This window comes from Salvelinus fontinalis, chromosome 3 (genome assembly GCF_029448725.1).
Source record: "Salvelinus fontinalis isolate EN_2023a chromosome 3, ASM2944872v1, whole genome shotgun sequence".
Classification (NCBI taxonomy): Eukaryota; Metazoa; Chordata; class Actinopteri; order Salmoniformes; family Salmonidae; genus Salvelinus; species Salvelinus fontinalis.
Genome location: NC_074667.1, coordinates 40938922 through 40954765, shown reverse-complemented (window position 1 = coordinate 40954765; position 15844 = coordinate 40938922). Strand labels below are relative to the sequence as shown.

The window sequence follows — 15844 nt, the reverse complement described above, 5'->3', positions numbered from 1 at the left end:
TCAGCTGTCCTAGCATCACGGGGAAGCTGGTTCCACCCATAGAATAAGGATTTAGAATACTAGAATAGACATGAACCTTCTTATAATGGGATAAAGGTCAGCCCTTTTGATAGGTGAATTGGTCAAACATGGTTTGCCAGTACTGTAATAATGAATGTGAAGTATTTATCTGCACTGTGTATTTGTTAGCTAACTAACCAGACAGTTTAAGAGGATATTTCAAATTAACCACCAATATGCCAGCATTCCAATCAAACAATGCAGTGAATCCACAGCAATACACTGACTGAATTCAGTTGATGATAGGACTTAGACAAGTTGTAAATGCAACAAGTACTGACATTTTCCAAGAAAAACTATTTATACATTCTGTTTGTATATATTTTAGAGGCTATTTACACAGAAACTTGGTATGGAACCAATATAAAATGTATTTATAATTATATGACAATATTTTCAGTTGACAATAATTCCATTACACAGTCTCTGATATATCGCGTGCCTTACTTTTATTTTATTGCATAAGTAAAATGCAACTTTGAAGGTTCATCCCACATAACAAATACCACAGTGCCCTTGCACACTGACTCTGTACCGGTACCCTCTGTATATAGCCTCGCTATTGTTATTTTACTGCTGCTCTTTCATTATTTCTTACTTTTTTTAGCTATTTTCTAGTGGTGTGACGGACCTTAGTTGATCCGTGAGGATCACCCCCCACGGTTCGGCACGCATGTGAACCCGCAGATCATTTGCAAAGTTTAACCATCATAGTGTGAAATACAGTTTTACTGTCGCTGTTACTTTTTAAAGTAATAATTCCCTAAATCTCGTTGCAGAGTTACAGTGAAAAGATAAAGACAAGACAGATGCTGTGTTTTACTCTGAAGCCTGAAGGTTGATTTGATTATATTTTAAGCAGTTGTGTGTACTGTTCACGTGAACCAGGCATGTTGAATCCCAACGAATCACTGCTCGCGATGCTCGCGTTGCAAAAAGCAAAGAAGAAAAAAGAGCAGTGACAGCCATGGCTAGCGGAGGAGCTGAAGAACTGGAAAAGCCTCTCGCTTCATTCAAGTCTCATGTATGGGAGCATGTTGGTTTCCCTGTCAAATATGATGATGGAAGAAGGGTGGTGGACAACACCATTATGGTGTGTAGGCATTGTGCCACAAGAAAGCCATATGATCATGGAAATACATGGAGCATAGCCACATATTTATAGTCATCACCCTGGTGTGTCAGTGACGGGAGCCAACTCAGCCAAGAGACAACAACTTCTCACTGCGGCATTTAAGCCCTTTGCTGCAGAATCAGACCGGACTAAAGCCATCACCAAATCTATTGGGATGTTTATCACTGCAGACATGAGGCCGTACTCTGTCGTGGAAAGCAAAGGGTTTAAAAATATGGTGAAAGTACTTGAGCCACGCTACGAAATCCCCTCACGCACCCACTTCAGTATGAAGATCATGCCAGATCTTAATGAACAGGAAAATATCAAAATTGTCACCGAATTATCCAAGGCATCCTCTGTTTCCCTCACCACATACGGGTGGACCTCCAGGGCAACGGAAAGCTACGTGACTGTGACTGCTCACTACACCACAGAGGAGGGGGAGATAGGAAGTCCGGTGCTACAGACACGCCCCCTCTATGAGAGTCACACAGGCACAAATCTGGCGCAGGTACTGCTCGGAGCAGTAGCAGAGTAGAAGCTAGAGAGGCCCAATAGCAATATCCCAATCACCACAGATAATGCCAGGTAAATGCAGTGTTAGAAGCTGGACTGGGGCCACAGATAGCTTGCTTTGCACATGTGATCAATTTAGCATCCCAAAGGGGAATCTCAGTGAACCAGATGGACCGCCTCCTTGGGAGGATTAGGAAGGTGGTTTCCTTTTTCCACCGAAGCACAACAGCCAGTGAAATTGCAGGGCGCCAAATTCAAACAACATAAATCTCATAATTAAAATTCCTCAAACGTACAAGAATTATACACCATTTTACAGATAATCTTCTTGTTAATCCAGCCACAGTGTCTGATTTCAAAAAGGCTTTACGGCGAAAGCATACCATGTGATAAAATTAATCACTAACCTTTGATGATCTTCATCAGATGGCACTCATAGGACTTCATGTTACACAATACATGTATGTTTTGTTCGATAAAGTTCATATTTATATCCAAAAATCTCAGTTTACATTGGCGCGTTATGTTCAGTAATGTTTTGCCTCCAAAACATCCTGTGAATTTGCAGAGAGCCACATCAATTTACAGAAATACTCATCATAAACGTTGATGAAAGATACAAGTGTTATACATTGGATTAAAGATAAACTTCTCCTTAATGCAACCGCTGTGTCAGATTTCAAAAAAGCTTTACGGCAAAAGCACACCATGCGATAATCTGAGTACAGCGCTCAGCCACCAAAAGAAGCCATACAGATACCCGCCAAGTTGTGGAGTCAACAAAAGTCAGAAATAGCGTTATAAATATTCACTTACCTTTGATGATCTTCATCGGAATGCACTCCCAGGAATCCCAGTTCCACAATAAATGTTTGTTTTCTTCGATAAAATCCATCTTTATGTCCAAATACCTCCTTTTTGTTCTAGCGTTTAGTTCACTAATCCAAATGCACAAAGCGCATTTGACAGACGAAAAGTCGAAAAGTCAAAAAGTTCCATTAAAGTTTGTAGAAACATGTCAAACGATGTATATAATCAATCTTTAGGATGTTTTTATCATAAATCTTCAATAATATTCCAACCGGAAAATTCCGTTGTCAATAGAAAGGAAAGAGAACGACCATCGCGCTCAAGGCCACGTGCAAGACACAACTAATGGCTTTCAGGCTGACCACTTGTTGAAACAGCTCTTATTCGCTCCCCTTTCACAATAGAAGCTTGAAACAACTTTTTAAAGACTGTTGAAATATACTGGAAGCCTTAGGAAGTGCAATCTGACCCCATTTACACTGGATATTGGATAGACAAAGACTTGAAAAACTACAAACCTCAGATTTCCCCCTTCCTGGTTGGATTCTTCTCAGGTTTTCGCCTGCCATATGAGTTCACAGACATCATTCAAACAGTTCTAGAAACTTCAGAGTGTTTTCTATCCAAATCTACTAATAATATGCATATCCTAGCTTCTGGGCCTGAGTAGCAGGCAGTTTACTCTGGGCATGCTTTTCATCCGGACGTGAAAATACTGCCCCCTATCCCAAAGAAGTTTTAAGACCAAGCAAGAAATGCTACAGCTACCAACCCACAAGCTCATACATGATGTCACAACAAGATGGAACTTCACTTATGACATGTTGGAGAGCGATCTTGAGCAGCAGGCAGCTGTATACTCTGCACTGACAGAGAAGACCCTGGAAAAAAATAAAGACATCGTCACCTTGTCTGATGATGACGTGAAAGTGGCAGAGGAGGTCCTCCAGGTGCTCAAACCCCTCAAAACGGTTACAACCCTATTGAGCACTAAAACGGCACCGTCTGGTCTGTGATCCTACCTCTGAAAACAAGGATTCTACAATCCATGACCCCAAGTGAGGAAGACAGCACCATCACTAGAGATGTCAAGGCTGCCTTTAGACAGGACCTGAACCCCAGATACCCCTCTAATGTACAGCACTACCTTCATAGATCTACTGCACTGGATCCAAGGTTCAAGTCCCTGTCTCACCTAGACCCTGCCCTACACCGGAGGACATACAGTGACCTCACCACTGACATTGAGGCCACTGACGAGGTAAACAAATAAATAAAAGTGAATTACTTAAATAATAAATATACTGCAGTCTAATCTAAGTCTATGCTATTGCGATAAGAATCGTAATTTTTGATTGGATAATAATGGCTTTTATAAAATGTTATTGCCACAATTATACACTGCTCAAAAAAATAAAGGGAACACTTAAACAACACAATGTAACTCCAAGTCAATCACACTTCTGTGAAATCAAACTGTCCACTTAGGAAGCAACACTGATTGACAATAAATTTCACATGCTGTTGTGCAAATGGAATAGACAAAAGGTGGAAATTAGAGGCAATTAGTAAGACACCCCCAATAAAGGAATGGTTCTGCAGGTGGTGACCACAATGCGAGCTGTGGTAAAAAGGTTTGCTGTGTCTGTCAGCGTAGTGTCCAGAGCATGGAGGCGCTACCAGGAGATAGGCCAGTACATCAGGAGACGTGGAGGAGGCCGAAAGAGGGCAACAACCCAGCAGCAGGACCGCTACCTCTGCCTTTGTGCAAGGAGGTGCACTGCCAGAGCCCTGCAAAATGACCTCCAGCAGGCCACAAATGTGCATGTGTCATGTTGCAGGCAGCAGAACGTTCTCCACGGCGTCTCCAGACTCTGTCACGTCTGTCACATGTGCTCATGTGCTCAGTGTGAACCTGCTTTCATCTGTGAAGAGCACAGGGCGCCAGTGGCGAATTTGCCAATCTTGGTGTTCTCTGGCAAATGCCAAACGTCCTGCACGGTGTTGGGCTGTAAGCACAACCCCCACCTGTGGACGTTGGGCCCTCATACCACCCTCATGGAGTCTGTTTGGGGGTGTCTTACTAATTGCCTATAATTTCCACCTTTTGTCTATTCCATTTGCACAACAGCATGTGAAATTTATTGTCAATCAGTGTTGCTTCCTAAGTGGACAGTTTGATTTCACAGAAGTGTGATTGACTTGGAGCTACATTGTGTTGTTTAAGTGTTCCCTTTATTTTTTTGAGCAGTGTAGTTCTATGAAATATGAAAATAAATAATTTGTTTGTTTCATAGATCAAGTCATTTTTTCTGCAAGGTCAAGCCACAGAGCCGACCGGAGCAGACTCAGAGGCATCTCGTCCACAAAATAATTTGGCCATGAAGGAGCTTTTCGGGGAGACTTTTGTGAGCAAGGACACAGGCAAGATGTTTGTCAACACCATCAAAGAGGAGGTGGCATCCTACAAGGCAGCAAGCGGCATTCCAGTGGATGGTGATCCAGTGGCATGGTGGAACGCAATGAGTGTAAATACCCTCACATTGCCATGATGGCAAGATGCTACCTGGCTGTGCCTGGCACTTCAGTTCCTAGTGAGAGGGTGTTCTCCACGGCAGGGGACATAGTGACTGTAAAAAGGTCTTCCCTCTCCCCAGACAATGTAGACATCATCTTTTTGAAAAAGCAATGTGAAGTTATAAGCTCAGGTCTGCTTTGCTGCTTTCTTTTTTTACTTTGTATTGATGATGAAGACACAAGCTATTTTTACATTCACTATTGTTCAAAGGAAGAAGGTATCATGCCTCATATTGCACTTTAATTTAACAATTGAGTATTGAATATTTTATTTAAAAATGTTATTTAAACATTGAAAAGTTCCTTGCTTTAAGTGTTCTTTAAGTAATAAATGGAAAGCAAAGTTAAATTTGTCTCCCTTCTTTTTTTTTGCTGATCCGAAAAATTATCCAATCCGTGACTCAAAACCGTTTTGTGATCCGTTGCACCACTAGTATTTTCTTTAAACGGCATTGTTGGTTAAGGGCTTGTAAGTAAGCATTTCACTGTAAGGTCTACATCTGCTGTATTCGGCGCATGTGACAAATGTGATTTAATTTGATTTGAGTTTACTATAGAATACCACAGTACTTACTATATAATTATTTAGTAAACTGTAGTATACTGTAGAATACTATACTACACACTGTAGTAAACCTCAATCGTGTGTAGTACTTTGTATAGAATTTTGTAGTATACTATACTAAACACTACAGTATTAGCAACACAAAAAAACACTGTAGTAAATACTACAGAAATGTACACAAGAACACTACAGTCCACAAAACCCCAAAAACATTTAAACTATAGTAAATACTACACTATTTAATTTGCATGTCCACTGTGCGTTCCCCTCCTGCATATCCCAATTGGTGCCGCCCGTAAGTGAGAAACCTAAACCCAAGTATAGACAATATATTTTGTTCCCTACAGGTTATAGAAAAGAGTAGAAGCTCTGAACTCTTTGTCCTACCTACCTACAGGTTATAGAAAATGTGATATTTTAGTATTTCTCCAGTAGGTTTCCTCAAGGAGAAAGCCCCCCACTTCATTGTCAAAGATAATAATACACAAACACTTTAGTAAATACTACAGTAGTGTCCCCCCCAAAACACTACAGTAAATACTACAGTATACTACAGTTTGCACAAATTCGACAGTAAATTCTACAGTATACCATACTACAGTCCGCAAAACACTTCAGTAAATACTAGTCTGCAAAAACACTACAGTAGTTACTGTAGTATGTACTACTCTTTTTTTACTACAGTATTTATACTATAGTAAACTGTAAATACTACAGTAAAGTATGCAAAAACACTACAGTATTCCTACCATAGTATACACAATAATATTTTTTCATGTGGGATGACATAGCCCCTCTAGTTATTTAATAGGATCTCTATGGTTCCACCATTGGGGTGCCAGGACAGAGAAGAGCTTTGACTGGACTGAGCAGGAGCTGACCTCCTGTAGGGATGGGACAGCCAAGAGACCAGAAATATCACAACGGGGTGCTTGGGTTGGGATGTAGGGTTTGAGCATAGCCTGAAGGTGGGGATGGGCAGTTCCCCTTGCTGCTCAGTAGGCAAGCACCATGGTCTGGTAGTGGATACGAGCTTCAACTGGAAGCCAGTGGAGTGTACGGAGGAGCGGGGTGACATGAGAGAACTTGGGATGGTTGAACACCAGACGGGCTGATACATTCTGGATAAGTTGCAGGGGTTTGATGGCACAAGTGGGGAGCCCAGACAACAGAGAGTTGCAATAGTCCAGATGGTAGATGACAAATATCTGGATTAGGACCTGCGCGACTTCCTGTGGGCGGAATGTACTCAACGGATATTGCAGAGCATAAACCTGCAGGAGTGAGTCACTGCTTTGAAGTTTGCAGAGAATGACATGGTGTTGTCCAAGGTCATGCCAAGGTTCTTTGTACTCTGGGAGGGTGACACCATGGAGTTGTTGACCGTGATGGAGAGGTCTTGGAGCGGGCAGGACTTCCCCGAGAGGAAGAGCAGCTCTGTCTTGTCGAGGTTGAGCTTGGAGTGGTGGGCTGACATTCAAGCTAAGATATCTGCCAGACACACAGAGATGCATGTCGCCACCGGTGTGTCAGAAGGGAGAATGAGAAAAGTAGTTGAGTGTCATCTACATAGGAATGATAGGAAAGACCATCAGAGGATATGCCGGACCTGAGTGACGGTGCATAGGGAAAAGAAGAAAGGGCCTAGAACCGAGCCCTGGGGGACACCAGCAGAGCATCCTGCCAGGTAGGATGCCATCCAGGAGTGTGCAGAACCTGAGATGCCCAGCCCTGACAGGGTGGAGAAGAGGATCTGATTGTTCACGATGTCAAAGGTAGTGGATAGATCTAGGAGGATGAGAAGAGAGGAGAGCGAGTCAACTTTGGCAGAGCGGAGAGCCTTCGTGACACAAAAGAGAGCAGTCTCAGTTGAGTGACCCGTCTTGAAGCCTGACTGGTTAGGGTCAAGAAGATCATTCTGAGAGAGATAACGAGAGAGTTGGTCAGAGACGGTATGTAGTTTTGACATCAGAGTGGTCGAATGTTGGTTTCTTGAGGAGGAGAGCAACTCTGGTCATCTTGAAGTCAGAGGGGACGGAACCAGTGGTCAGGGATGAGTTGATTAGGGAAGTGAGGAATGGGAAGTCTCCATAGATAGTCTAAAGAAGGGAAGAGAGGATGGGGTTGAGAGGGCAGGTTGTCGGGTGACTGGACATCAATAGTCACAGGATTTCAACTGGAGAATGAGTGGAGAAAGAGGTCAAGGCATATGGTAGTTCTGTGTGAGGAGGACCAGTGGACTCAGTAGGCTGAGTGAATGAGGAGCGAATGTCGTCAACCTTTTTTCAAAGTGGTTGACAAAGTCGTCAGAGAGGGAGTAGGGAGGGGGAGGAGGTGGAGGATTAAGGAAGGAGGAGAAGGTGGAAAAGAGTTTCCCAGGGTTGGAAGCAGAGGCTTGAAATTTAGAGTGATAGAAAGTGGCTTTAGCAGTGGATACAGAAGAAAATAAGGTAGAGAGAAGGAAGTGGAAGGATGATAGGTCCGCCAGTGTTTAGTTGTCCTCCATTTTTGTCCAGCAGCCGCAGCCTTGTTCTGTGGGCATGCAGTGAGTCACTCAGCCACAGAGCAGGACGGGAGGGTCGAGCCGGCCGGCAGAAAAGGGATCAGTTAGAGTCAAAGGAGGGAGAGTAGGCTCGTCGAGGCAAAGTTAGGAGAAAGGAGGGAGAAGGATTTAGCAGGAAGAGATGATAGGATAGAAAAGAAGAGAATAGTGGGAGAGAGAGAGAGAATATTGTGATGGCACATGACCATCTGGGTAGGAGCTGAGCGGGTAAGGTTGGAGGAGAGAAAAAGAAACAAAGTAGTGATCAGAGATCTGAAGGGGGGGGGGTGGTTGCAGTGAGATCAGTAGGCAAACAGCCTCTACTAAAGATGAGGTCAAGCGTATTGCCTGCCTTGCGAGTCGGAGGGGACTGAGAAAGTGTGATGTCAAAAGAGGCAAGGAGGGGAAAGAAAGAGGTGGAAAGAAATTAGATGAAGTCAGGAGTCGGGAGTTTGAAGTTTCCCAGTACAATGAGTGGTGAGCCATCATCGGAAAATTAGCTTATCAAAGTGTCAAGCTCATTGAAGAACTCTCCAAGGGCACCTGGTGGGCGATAGATGACAACAATGTTAAGCTTGAGTGGACAAGTGACAGTGACAGCATGGAATTCAAGTGAGGAAATGGACAGGTGAGAGAGGGGGAAAAGATCAAATCTCCTTTTAGGAAAAATGAGTAGCCCTATGCCAACACCAGATGCTCTAGGACTATGAGAGAACACATAGTCAGATGAGGAGAGAGCAGCTGGAGAAGCAGTGTTCTCTGGGGTAATCCATTGACTGAAGGCCGACATTGTCATTCCCTGACCTTAGAGAGCCTTTTTAATTCTCTATTTGGTTAGGTCAGGGTGTGATTTGGGTGGGCATTCTAGTTTGTCTATTTCTTTGTTGGCCGGGTATGGTTCCCAATCAGAGGCAGCTGTCTATCGTTGTCTCTGATTGGGGATCATACTTAGGCAGCCTTTTTCCCCACCTTAGTTTGTTGGATCTTGTTTTTGCATAGTTGCTGTCTAGACCTGCAGAACTTTACGTTAGTTTATATTTTGTTGTTTTTTTGGTGTTCATCTAATAAAGTACAATGCACACTTACCACGCTGCACCTTGGTCTCATTCCAACAACGAACGTAACAGAAGATCCCACAGGTACGTCCTGTGCCTACTCCACGCACTAAGTGATGATCCATGGCCCGAAGCCTCCAGTGATGATCCATGGCCCGAAGCCTCCAGTGATGATCCATGGCACGAAGCCTCCAGTGATGATCCATGGCCCGAAGCCTCCAGTGATGATCCATGGTACGAAGCCTCCAGTGATGGAACCTCCGGAGACGGTCCACGGTCCGGAACCTCCTGAGACGGTCTACAGTCCGGAACCGCCTGAGACAGTCCACGGTCCGGAACCTCCAGCGACGGTCCGCGGTCCGGAGCCTCCAGTGGCGGTCTGCGGTCCAGAGCCTCCAGCGATGGTCTGCGGTCCAGAGCCACCAGCGACGGTCTGCGGTACAGAGTCTACAGCGACGGTTTGCAGTCTAGAGCCTCCAGCGGGGATTCCCAGTCCAGAGCCGCCTGCGAGGGTTCCCAGTCCAGAGCCTCCAGCGACGGTCCCCAGTCCGGAGCCTCCAGCGACGGTGCCCAGTCCGGAGCCTCCAGCGACGGTCCCCAGTCCGGAGCTTCCAGAGACGGTTCCCAGTCCGGAGTCCGCGACAACGATCTACGGTCCGGAGTCCGCGACGATCCACGGTCTGGTTCCTCCGGCGACGATCCACGGTCCGGTTCCTCCGGCAACGATCCACGGTCTGGTTCCTCCGGTGACGATCTACGGTCCGGAGTCCCCGGCGATGATCCACGGTCCGGTTCCTCCGGCAATTTTTTTTTTTTTTGGTGTGCATCTAATAAAGTACGATGTACGCTTACCACGCTGCACCTTGGTCTCATTCCAACAACTAACATAACAGACATAGGCTGAGATACTACATTATATAGTACTGTACATGTATAAACACATCACAGCCAAATTAATTAGGTCTTGTCTCTGGATTAAATACATGCAATTAGATTATGTGCTTTCCATGTCTGTCTTATTTATCCACTTGTCTACTTAGTCACTTTCTCCAACCTACCTCCCCCCCCCCTTCTCTGTCTCTTTCTCTCTCTTTGTCCCTCTCTGTCTCTCCATCTCTCTTTCTCTCTTTGTTCCTCTCTCTCTCAGGTGAGGGCCAGTGCCATAGCCCAGGATGCTGATCTGAACTATGACTATGCCTCCAACAGTGTCATCCTGCACCTGGACGTGGGGGACGAAGTGTGTGTGCAGCTCGATGGGGGTAAAGTCCACGGAGGAAACACCAACAAATACAGCACCTTCTCTGGCTTCCTCATCTACCCTGACTGATGGCATTCACGCGTTACACATCCACACACACAAACATACAACCACACAAACAAACAATCTCCCAGGCAAACATATACAGCACCTTCTTCAGGATTCTCATCCAACCTGATTCTCTCTCTCTCTCTCTCTCTCTCTCTCTCTCTCTCTCTCTCTCTCTCTCTCTCTCTCTCTCTCTCTCTCTCTCTCTCTCTCTCTCTCTCTCTCTCTCTCTCTCTCTCTCTCTCTCTCTCTCTATTGCTAAAACACACATTATTTAAAGGAACAGATGCAGTGGGAAAAGGAAAATGTATATTTGCTCTGTGTTTTTTATGTCTTTAAAAGTTTGGATAGTGGCCAAACCATAACATTCCAAACCAAGTGCAGTTAGAAGGCATCTAATGTGCAAGTGTGTATATAGAAATGTTAATTTAATATACACACCCACATGTCCATTCGTTTGTCGTGCTGCAGCACCCTTACTCCCCACGGCTATGGGTCCGCGGAGGTACTGCAGGGGGTCCGGTCCGCCTGCAGGTCTAAAGAAAGTATATATTTTACATTTAATTTATTTTAAATTAATATTACTGTGTTGTGTAATTCTCATGATATCCCTGAATCACAGATATTTAAATTAAACTAGCATGTAAGTATGTGGTGATAAACAAGAATTATGTCAAGACAAAAAAATATATCATCTTGATATTGTGTATATTCTTAAAGTTACATACACTCCCCTCCATGTGTATGTGGACAGTGAAGGATTTTTTTTTTAAATCCAGCATTTTAGATTTGAGATAGAATGTTTCATGTAAGGCGACAGTGCAGAATGTCACCTTTAATTTTAGGGTTATTTTCATACATATCCGTTTTACCGTTTAGAAATCAAAGCACTTTATGTATCAAAGCACTTTATTTATCCATTTGAATAAGTCATAAGTATTTGTACAAATTCACTTATTGTGTATTAAAGTAGTCAAATGTTAAAAGTATTTGGTCCCATAATCCTTGCACACAATGACTACATCAAGCTTGTGACTCTAAAAACTTGTTGTATGCATTTGCCGTTTTTGTGTGTGTTTTGGAGAGAAAAAAATTGCCCAATAGGGACTAGATACAAAAAGTGCTTTAATTTATTAACAGTAAAAGAGATAGCCTATGCTTGAAAATACCCTCAAATAAAAGATGACATTCTGTACTGTTGCCTCATATGAAACATGTGTTCTCAAATCCAAAATGCTGAGACAAATAATAGAAAAATAGAGACAAATCAAAAAAATGCAGCTTCACTGTCCAAATACATACGTATGGAGTGGAGTGTGTATATTCACTTCTGATGCACACACATCTGTGTATATGATCAGGTATGTGGAAGCATATATGACTCGCATGCGTTACATGCACACACACACACACACACAGAAATGCACACACACACAGTGATTAATTGACTTCCCCTATCTAGTGTTGCATTGACAGGAGCTGACCATTTCGACCACCAGTGTGGAATTGAGTAAAATAGTCTCAGAATGCAGACTGTAAATCGAACACTTCGAGCTTGGCTGCGAGGCCTCCCGCCTCCCTTCTTCGCTCCGAGATGGATTTCCAATACGGCTGAAGACACAAAACGAGAAAAGTCATGAATATATTGATCGGAGCTGATAATACACGCAACATCACGAACATCATCCAGTATGGTGTGTGTGTGTGTGTGTAAAGATAAGGATCATGTTGTTGTTAGTTTTACCCACATGGCCCCTGGCTACAGCTATGGGGGGGTCCCTAACACATAGGATATCAATGATGAGGCTTATGGCAGACAGAAACAGTATTTTTCCAGACCTTATGGCGGATGATAGAGCATCATCATGTTCCACTAATGATCCCAGACATCCTGTGTATAAACCCTCAACTGTTGGCGGGACTACTATAGGATTACTATTCCTATATTCACTTTACATTCAATTGATAACATAGCAATTTAAAATGGGTGTCAAATGCATACACAGAGATGGAGCTTAAGATCATACTGGTTATTTGTATATAGATGAGTCTTCTTTTCTTCAAAGGTAAAGCAGACGGTTTGTTTACAGGGTGGATATGGACATTGAGGATTCATCTTGTACTCTGTACAGAACTAGTTTCACATTTTCAAATATATGCTACCGTAGAGTGTCTTCAATGGAAATGTGCATCTTTGTGTGTTTTATTGAATGTACCATACATTACTAATTGTAAATGCAATCCAAATATGCAGGTTCAGGTTGATGCTGTCGGTCAAAGATGTTATGCAAACACTTGACAAAGTGGCAACGAGAATCTATAATGTTTCACTTGTGTTATCGATCAGAATGGATTTCATGGCATTTTCAGTGTGGCGACATTATTATCTTGTCATACCATAACAAAATACAACTATCTTTACATCAATGTAAATGCCCTGCCTAGACAATACCATGAAAAACAGATCCTCGTGACACGCATCTGTAGTTATAGCATCATACATGTACCTAATGTAAGTAGTTGTATATGTTACAGGACTTCAGAGGAGGGCTCTATTGTAACAAGTAGTTGTATTAGGAAAACCACAGAATAAACCACTGCTGCAGCAGGGATGATACTGCTACTCCATGTGTGTGCATTAATGTTACAACACAGTATACCGGTGTGTGTCGAGTCTCAGGTCCAACTACAGGACAGAGCTTTGGGCTTGATCTAGAGACAGAACACTGGTTATTATCAAACTGCATCAGTCAGATGAAAACATTATTCCTGTATTATACCTTAACGGACAGTATTGCAACAATGATCTACCATCTCATTTACACCAACGTAATGTACAGATTAGTTTGTGTGTGAGTGTACATGACCTCTCTCTGTGTCAGGCTGCATTCTGCTGTGTTCCCTGGCAGTAAACAATGTTAAATAACTTACTGTTGAAAAAGAGACCTGATTTTTGTTTTTGAACAGTATCAATTGATTGTTGTCACTGTACCTTGCAAGCTGAGCTGTGTGTGTATATTTTATGTATAATACTAAAAACTCATTCCTAAGACTATATATAAGACCTACAATAAACCAATGTGAAGACGCCTCTGAGTCACTCTCTGACTTACACTAATGCTGTCATTATTTACAATCCAAAAACGTTGTCAATTTGTTACTGCAGTAATTTATTTTCCTTTGTTTATGTGGTGAGTTGAAAACCAATGAATGTTACAGACTTAAGGACGAATATTGCATTTATGGATGTACATTGCATTCACAACTTAAACTCTCAGCTGCCACTGAAATAGCTACTGTTATCTCACATTTCACTATTATTTTAGTAAATTATCATGAGCTGATGCTCACCTAAAAATGTTTGTAGAGGGGCTGGCTAACCAAGAGTAAACTGTATAAAAATAGGTAAAGACTGTCGCTCACTCTATATATGCTCCCAACAATTTAATGGAAAAACCTAATAACCGAAATGTTGGCTTTATTTATTTATTTTTTAATCTCACTATTACCAGAGTTAGGTGATTCCTTACTCATATAAAATGACAGCATCCTGTCACTTAACCACTGAAACCACAAGCAAAACTCTACAATTACAGAATAGACCATTGTTCTGCTCCCACCCTCAGTGAACCAGTCTGAGGTCTTGAAGGATTGGCTGAATGGAGGTCTCATCTTGTCAGAGTGAAAACAAGCAGACAGATCTTTAATTAAAGGTGAGCGGTAATGGTATTCTGGATTTAAATGTTTTAGCTGAATTTGGTGGCTATGGGAGACTGGGGGGATGGATAGTGGTGTAGAAAAGAAGGGGTGGGGTGTACCTTGGAAGTCTCCCCTCCTCCTCACACTCTCTCCTGGCAGATTCCAGTGTAAAGTTAATTGGACAGGGAGAAAGGGCTGAGGAGGGAAGCGTTCGTGCCCATTAGCAATCCCCCCGTGGAAGCTTGAGCCGAGAGGATCACAGACTCACAAATAGGAGGATTAAAATAATCAATAGGTTTCACTCTCTTTTCTCCCCCCCCCCCCCCCCCCACACACACACACACACACACACACACACACACACACACACACACACACAGTCTAGGGAAGGCCCACAAACAAACCAGCAACACAAACAGGAATAAATACATTCTGTCTGGTCACATGCACACACCTATACACTCAAGACAGACAGAAATGTCAACTTTCAATTACTCACGCTGCCACATATAAACACTATATTGTATGGAGCATACACACAACAGTAATGATTGCCCCCACACACAAGCACCCACACACTGAACACGCATGCAAGCACGCACACACTCATCTCATACACCTATCCCAGTGCTAATGAGGGGTATGCCTTTGACTGACAGAGATGGAGAATAGGAGCAGAAAGGTCAGAGAGATGACAGTCTTTGGCAAGGCCCGGTTCACCAAACAGCTGTGTGTCTATCTTTGGCACACCGTGAAATTTATGTTTCTAGTATATTTTATTGATCTTTTATATATTTTCTGTTCATTTATGCATCCTGTCAACAGGACCTGAAAAACTGCAATATTCTATGTTTCGCGGCTGAACGAGGACATGGATAATATATGTCTTGCTGGTTTTCTATGTATCATCAAGACCAGATGGCAGACTCGGGTCAGACGATTGGAGGAGGGGTGTGTCTCTTTGTTAACATCAGCTGGTGCGCAATGTCTAATGTTAAGGAAGTCTAGAGGCTATGCTCGCCTGAGTTAGAATACCTCGTCATAAGCTGCAGACCACACTATTTACCAAGAGAGTTTTTATCACAAAAATATCATAGCTGTCTATTTACCACCACAAACCAATTCTGGGACTAAGAACACACTCAAAGAGAAGTAAAGGGCTATAAGCAAACAATAAATGTACATCCAGAGACGTCTTTTCTCGTGGCCTGTGATTTTAATGGAGGGAAACTGAAATCCATTTTACCTCATTTTTACCAGCATGTTACCTGTACAACTTGAGGCGACAAAACTCTACATTACTTTAATCCACACACAGAAACGCATATAAGACCCTCCCTCGCCCTCCCTTAAACTCAAACAGGAAGTACCAGTGACGTGACCAATATGGAGGTGGTCCGATGTACTGTACCAGATGCTACGCTACAGGACTGTTTTGCTAGCACAGATTGGAATATGTTCCGGGATTCATCCAATAACATTGAGAAGTTTACCACATCAGTCACCGGCTTCATTAATAAGTGCATTAACGACATCGTCCCCACAGTGACCGTACATACCCAAACCAGAAGCCATGGATTACAGGCAACATCCGCAC

General features: G+C 43.0%; 1 protein-coding gene across 1 annotated transcript in view; it reads left to right on the top strand.

Moving 5' to 3' along the window:
- Nucleotides 1–13637, top strand: part of LOC129848338 (complement C1q-like protein 4) — a 28981-nt gene extending 15344 nt beyond the window's left edge. The window contains exon 3 of the mRNA XM_055915653.1: nt 10390–13637. Within this exon, the coding sequence (XP_055771628.1) occupies nt 10390–10569 (180 nt within the window). The 3' untranslated portion in view covers nt 10570–13637. The remainder of the gene's footprint in view (nt 1–10389) is intronic.
- Nucleotides 13638–15844: the final 2207 nt, after the last annotated feature.